Here is a 7,213-nt window from a genome sequence, read left to right as displayed (position 1 = left end):
ATGCCTAATCCAAACGAAAAGTGGACATACAGTGTATCACAAAAGTGAGTACACCCCTCACATTTCTGCAGATATTTAAGTATATCTTTTCATGGGACAACACTGACAAAATGACACTTTGACACAATGAAAAGTAGTCTGTGTGCAGCTTATATAACAGTGTAAATTTATTCTTCTCTCAAAATAACTCAATATACAGCCATTAATGTCTAAACCACCGGCAACAAAAGTGAGTACACCCCTAAGAGACTACACCCCTAAATGTCCAAATTGAGCACTGCTTGTCATTTTCCCTCCAAAATGTCATGTGATTTGTTAGTGTTACTAGGTCTCAGGTGTGCATAGGGAGCAGGTGTGTTCAATTTAGTAGTACAGCTCTCACACTCTCTCATACTGGTCACTGAAAGTTCCAACATGGCACCTCATGGCAAAGAACTCGCTGAGGATCTTAAAAGACGAATTGTTGCGCTACATGAAGATGGCCAAGGCTACAAGAAGATTGCCAACACCCTGAAACTGAGCTGCAGCACAGTGGCCAAGATCATCCAGCGTTTTAAAAGAGCAGGGTCCACTCAAAACAGACCTCGCGTTTGTCGTCCAAAGAAGCTGAGTGCACGTGCTCAGCGTCACATCCAACTGCTGTCTTTGAAAGATAGGCGCAGGAGTGCTGTCAGCATTGCTGCAGAGATTGAAAAGGTGGGGGGTCAGCCTGTCAGTGCTCAGACCATACGCCGCACACTACATCAAATTGGTCTGCATGGCTGTCACCCCAGAAGGAAGCCTCTTCTGAAGTCTCTACACAAGAAAGCCCGCAAACAGTTTGCTGAAGACATGTCAACAAAGGACATGGATTACTGGAACCATGTCCTATGGTCTGATGAGACCAAGATTAATTTGTTTGGTTCAGATGGTCTCAAGCATGTGTGGCGGCAATCAGGTGAGGAGTACAAAGATAAGTGTGTCATGCCTACAGTCAAGCATGGTGGTGGGAATGCCATGGTCTGGGGCTGCATGGGTGCAGCAGGTGTTGGGGAGTTACATTTCATTGAGGGACACATGAACTCCAATATGTACTGTGAAATACTGAAGCAGAGCATGATCCCCTCCCTCCGGAAACTGGGTCGCAGGGCAGTGTTCCAGCATGATAATGACCCCAAACACACCTCTAAGACGACCACTGCTTTATTGAAGAGGCTGAGGGTAAAGGTGATGGACTGGCCAAGCATGTCTCCAGACCTAAACCCAATAGAACATCTTTGGGGCATCCTCAAGCGGAAGGTGGAGGAGTGCAAAGTCTCGAATATCCGCCAGCTCCGTGATGTCGTCATGGAGGAGTGGAAAAGCATTCCAGTGGCAACCTGTGAAGCTCTGGTAAACTCCATGCCCAGGAGAGTTAAGGCAGTTCTGGGAAATAATGGTGGCCACACAAAATATTGACACTTCAGGAACTTTCACTAAGGGGTGTACTCACTTTTGTTGCCGGTGGTTTAGACATTAATGGCTGTATATTGAGTTATTTTGAGGGAAGAATAAATTTACACTGTTATATAAGCTGCACACAGACTACTTTTCATTGTGTCAAAGTGTCATTTTGTCAGTGTTGTCCCATGAAAAGATATACTTAAATATCTGCAGAAATGTGAGGGGTGTACTCACTTTTGTGATACACTGTACATGGACACAAACGTAATAGAAACTCGTTTATTCAAACAAACATGAACACAGACACACAAAACATCAATAAAATCTAGTTCACTGCACAATATCAAACAGAACTCTCAGACTTTTGCTGGTGTTTTCCACTTCGTCACGAAAGTACGCTATCTTCATGTGTGCAACTTTTCTCTATGGAAGATAAAACATTTTAAAGGCAACAAAACTCCCAAGATGTTTACACCCATTCCATACACAATATGAGTGCAGCACTACTTACTATGTAGTTTCGAATCCTCCCCTGCTCAAGACGAAAGAAATCGATGGCAGTGAGCTCATCAAACGGTTTCATCTGCAGAAATCCACAGTCAGGGGACCGTTTGGCATGCTCCGACCTTAGATGGGCACAAGGGTCAATCCTGTTTTACTGGGCAAATTCAGTGATGGAAAAAAACAATAGAACACAAAGGGAATACTGGTGTTTTACACTGAGGTGAAGAATTCAGTCATAAACAGCTGCACCAATGATTTAGATTAGATTGACAACAGAATAAATGATGAAAGCATTCATAAAAAAATCTGTGTTGTTCTGAATGCAAAGACTGGCCCTATGTTTTATTCTCCTCAAATGGGATATACTGATATGTGGGAAATCACCAAACTGCTGGAATTCAAGTCTCAGAAATGAAGTAAAAAACAGAACTGACCTAAATTATTTAAGATTTGTGATGACACTAAAAATCTAAACATCGATACTAATTGGGATACTAAAAGCAAGGCTTACCAGGGAATATCTTCTGGCTCCCAGCCCTCCAGTTCTTTTAGGCAGTAAAAACAGCAGGCCACATCAGGCTCATTCTCGCTGGGGCAGTGGACAAAACCAGCTTTCGCCATCTGAGAGCCAGGAGAGAAAATTAAATTATTGACTATAAAAAATGCATTAACAGTAAAATATGGGCTTTTAATAGCACCATCAGTAGTTAACCACAAAGGCTGGATTAAATTAAAGATGTATTGTAGCTTATGCCTTACCACCATTACTTCCACAAGACATTTTTCTGTACCAAGAAAGTGACCACTTTTGCTAAACATATTTTAATGAATGCTTTTGTCCATCCATACTCTTAAAAGTCTTTGAATATCAAGAGGGGGATTTTTTCCCCTTTTTCATGTGTTCTTTACTACAAATTTTACAAATTCTACAAAATTACTCAAATATACACACTAGTAGTTATGCATCATCATTGTCACAGAAGTCTACTGATACTAATACTGCAACATCACAAAAAATGTTTGTAAAACATTCTAAATGTTAACATACATTTAAATAGGTTTCATGTAGTCTTATGTTGAATTACAGGATTGATGAACTTAGGCTTTAGTATTTATGCTATTTTATTAGTACAGGAAAAACCTGAGAAATATTGTAGCTGGTACAAATACAAACATGGTTGTTAATGAGGATTAGAAACAGGTACCACAGACCTCTGGAGCAGTTGATTTCAGTGATGTACATTTTTACAAGTTTTGAGATCAAAGTAATTGTCACAGTATGAACATATCTTTTATACAAGAATATACAGTTATGAGAGCTTTCAGTAAGCAAAAAATCTAGATCTAAATCTAGTGTAATTTTAAGCCAACTCTCACACTGTAAGGACTGCTATGCTAATCACAGCTATTTACTAACCTGTTTGCTACTAAACTCTCTGGTATCAGTCTCTGGTAAGTCTTGGTCACCCAGAGTTGAGGCAATTGAAAGAGTTTAAAAAAAATTTTTTTTTTATATTGTATATAATTGCTTTTAAAATGTTTCAACAAATCCATTAACACATTATATAACTTTTTAGACTAATGCTTAAACCAATCACCAATAAGAAATAAAAAAGTATACATGCTCTTTAAGACAAGTGGCCCAAAAAGTTTGAGAGAAAGTTGCAAGCAAAGAGGTTGCAATACTAGACTGTATATTGTACAAAATATAGTTAATTATTTGGACTACTAAGGTTCACTAATTTACCATGTTATTCAGTATATCTGTACATAGTTAGGAGTAAAAAAAGAAATGTTGAAATGAATTTAGCACTTATGATTCTCAATGTCGAGGACTCATGGATGTTTCCTATATATTCACGTATATTTAGTTAATTTTAATTGTCTTAGATAGTTTTAGGATGTTTTTGTGCCTCACAGCTGAGTGTATAAGCTCAGATAAACTCACCAGTTCAGGTGTGCACTGACAATCCTCACGGAAAGGCCAGTCATTAAACGTCTGTAATCTTTTCTCATAGCTGTACATCTGATCAAAAGCCAGAAATCTGGATTCGATTACATCTGAATTAGACATAATAATACACAAATGTAAAAATCAGTCCAAGCTCAGAAAGTCAAGCTGATATAAAACCGCTACAGGTTCTGTGTGTGTGTGTGTGTGGTAACGAACACTGAGGGAGGGGCTAATTAAGCCGCCATGATTAATCACGAGTTCCACCTGTAGTACTAAACCAACACAGTTCAGCTTCACTAGGGCCAGTTTCATTTTAGTTAAAGATCATCAAAAATCTGATGATATTTCAGATTTTAACATATATTTAATAATGCAATTAGTTCAAATGTAAGTGTACAGTTTGTGATGTGAAGAAAATGTATATTAACAAGCCTAATAAAGTGCTGTAGGGGAGAACAGGGCTGGTTGATACCAGGTGGGCCAAGTAAAAAAAGTAGTTAGTTTAGTACATTTTGTGGCTACTTACACTTGACTTAAGTCAAATGTAAGACAACTTTAACTTGTGCTTCTCTGCATTTAAAAAGAAAAGACTAAGACTTTTAAAAGTGTATATGATGCTGTAAAGATGCTGTTGTCATGAAGTTACCATGGATGGTTGCTATATCAAAAACTGATGGGAACACTGGCAGATCCTAACATTAAACTAAGTGTGTGAGTTGGGGGGCATTTTGAGCACATCTGAATATTGGGAAGTAAATTGGCTACTGTCAGTAATTGCAAATTTTCATATAGCTCTTAAAATAGACAATGAATACTCTTATTAGGCTATATACGTGAACCTAATAAAGCAGCCAGTGAATAATTATGTAAGTGTTGTAAAAATTATAATAAAGCATCTGCTAAAATGTTCCAAAATATATTTGTTTGAAAATTTGTCACAATACATTTCAGCATTTTAATATAATTTTAAAAGGAAAATCGTTGTCTTGTTAAATAACCTAATTGCGTGCTTTACAACCTAGATGACCATGCTTTCTGAACTGAGAGCAGAATTTATGCATCCATCAGTCATTGCATTCCTTTTAATATTTCCCTTATAAATTGACTCTCTTATTCTTTTATACGGATTAACAGTCTCTTTGAAATGGTATGACAGTAAAATGAAGAGTAGAATTAATGCTTCTGATGACATTAATGTATTGCAAATGAATAATATTACTCGGGTGGCTTTTACGCTAGACCCGGGTTCGAATCTCAGAGGCGCCAGACGTCTACACATACACGATTGGATGTTTCTCGAGATGAAATGGCCTGCGATTGATTGGTGACTTGTCCAAGGTATTCCAGTGTTTCTCGGTGGAACAGGACCCCCGCGACTCTGACCAGGATAAAGCTGTTAATCAAAATGAAACAGAAAAGAGTTACACAAAAGAAAAATATTCCATGAATACCCACATTTATTAGACTCGTAAATGCCTCCCTCTGCTGGAAAAAATAAGAAGCCACACAACAGGATTCTGTTTCATCCAGTCATGTGCTGCTTGTAAAACTTTATATTTACGACTTGGAAGACGTATTTATGACCTGGTGCCCTTTAAAGTACTTACTGCAGAAATAACATTTTCATTTTAAAACGTACCATAAGGTGCCATGTGGGAAAGGGATATTATAAGGCCATGTCACAAGTTACCAGTTTAAAAAAATGTACACAATTAAATTAATTATTTAAATTATTATTTAAAGATTATTTGCAAAACAGCAAGAAGGTCCTGTGTTCGATCCACAGGCGAGTCAGCCTGGTCCTTGCTGTGCGGAGTTTGCATGTTCTCCCCGTGTCTGCGTGGGTTTCCTCCGGGAGTTCCGGTTTTCTTCCACAGTCCAAAAACATGCAGTCAGGTTAATTGGAGACACTGAATTGCCCTATAAGTAATTGGGTATGTGTGTGTGTGTGTGTGTGTGTCTGCCCTGCGATGGACTGGCATCCCATCCAGGGTGTTACTGTGTGCCTTGCGCCCGTTGAAAGGCTGTGATAGGCTCCAGCACCCCCACGCGACCCTAATTGGATGAGCAGATAAGAAAATGAATGAATGAATTATTTGCAAAACAATATCACAATCTAAAAACTGCCATGGCATCCAGAACGTCCTTTACACATGTACGTTGACTTTTCACGGTGCTAAACAACTTCTGACTGTAAATTGATTGGATACAACCTTAAGGCTCAAACACTGAGACTTAAAAGGAAGAAAACTCATAATTATAATACCCAATTAACGAAAACTGATTTGTAATGGACTGTTTACAAATAGACATTCTTAAATCATTGCCCTTTGGTGACACTGTTCTGCTGTAACTAACACAGTTACTACTATAACTGAGCAGCAATCAGGTCGTATGGTCAGTGGTTTGCAATTCACTTGGGATCTGTTTTTGACCGGAGGACACAGCAATGCTTGGGACTCCCGACATGTACCTGTAACCCTATCACTCTCTGCCCATGGCTGGTGAAATGTGCTTACTTGTCAGATTCACCCATGTGGCCTTTCCCCAGGAGTAAATATCAGTGTGTGGGTGTTAAGGGTTTAAAAGCTCCCTTGACTTGTTTATTCTAAATATACGTTTGTTTATGTAACAGTGTTTAGGGGAACGTTTCTTTTTTGTAATGCTTTATGAGCAGTCTGTGGACCTGCAGAGAGCATTGCCACACTTACCGTTACTTGATATTCCATCTAATGTTACTTATTAGGGATGACATTTGGCACGTCAATTTTGAGGCTTGGATTGGATCCTTCACATTCCTAACAACGCTTTTGGATGTATCATAGATGTTAAGTAGGTGCATGTGACTTTGCTACTGTAGATGTCATGCTTGTTCTTCCTGGCGTAGAGAATTTGCCAAGTGACTGAAAGCGTCATGGAATACTGGAAAGAAAGTCGAGAAGTCAAGGTGGATTTGTCTGTTTTATTGGAACACCTGTTCTCTAATAGTAAGCCTGTTGTAGGAATGAGTATGATTTTGTTCTTTTAAACTATGCAAGCCTAGCCTTACATTACAAATAATTTGTAAGAATTTGTAAGTCATTTTGTTGTATTTTAGACTCTAAAAAATGATGACTGACAGCCACATAACTAACAGTTATTATCACATCACACATTATCACATCTTCTCAGCAATTAGCTTATCACTAAGATACCTGCTCTAAACTACTCAGCACTCAGCTGAATGTGTTTTGGGTGGAGCTGATGTTTTGGCTTCTTTAGGCTTCTTTGCATTTTTTCATCATTCATCATTACGCTTCCCCTCTACTGATGTTGACACGTGCAGTAGCCGAC

At 38.6% G+C, this 7,213-nt stretch overlaps 1 protein-coding gene across 1 annotated transcript; it reads right to left on the bottom strand.

Annotated features, from left to right (window-relative positions):
• Window positions 1–1,725: 1,725 nt before the first annotated feature.
• birc5b (baculoviral IAP repeat containing 5b) lies at window positions 1,726–4,000 on the bottom strand. The gene is made up of 4 exons (XM_063015985.1): window positions 3,875–4,000; window positions 2,438–2,547; window positions 1,934–2,048; window positions 1,726–1,845 (listed from the first exon to the last, which is right to left on the bottom strand). The coding sequence occupies exons 1-4, from the start codon at window positions 3,998–4,000 to the stop codon at window positions 1,753–1,755; spliced, it is 444 nt and encodes a 147-aa protein (XP_062872055.1). The 3' UTR covers window positions 1,726–1,752.
• Window positions 4,001–7,213: the final 3,213 nt, after the last annotated feature.

This window comes from Trichomycterus rosablanca, chromosome 19 (assembly GCF_030014385.1).
Source record: "Trichomycterus rosablanca isolate fTriRos1 chromosome 19, fTriRos1.hap1, whole genome shotgun sequence".
NCBI lineage: Eukaryota > Metazoa > Chordata > Actinopteri > Siluriformes > Trichomycteridae > Trichomycterus > Trichomycterus rosablanca.
Note: the sequence above shows the minus strand (reverse complement) of the source record. Positions and strands in the feature narration are given on the sequence as shown.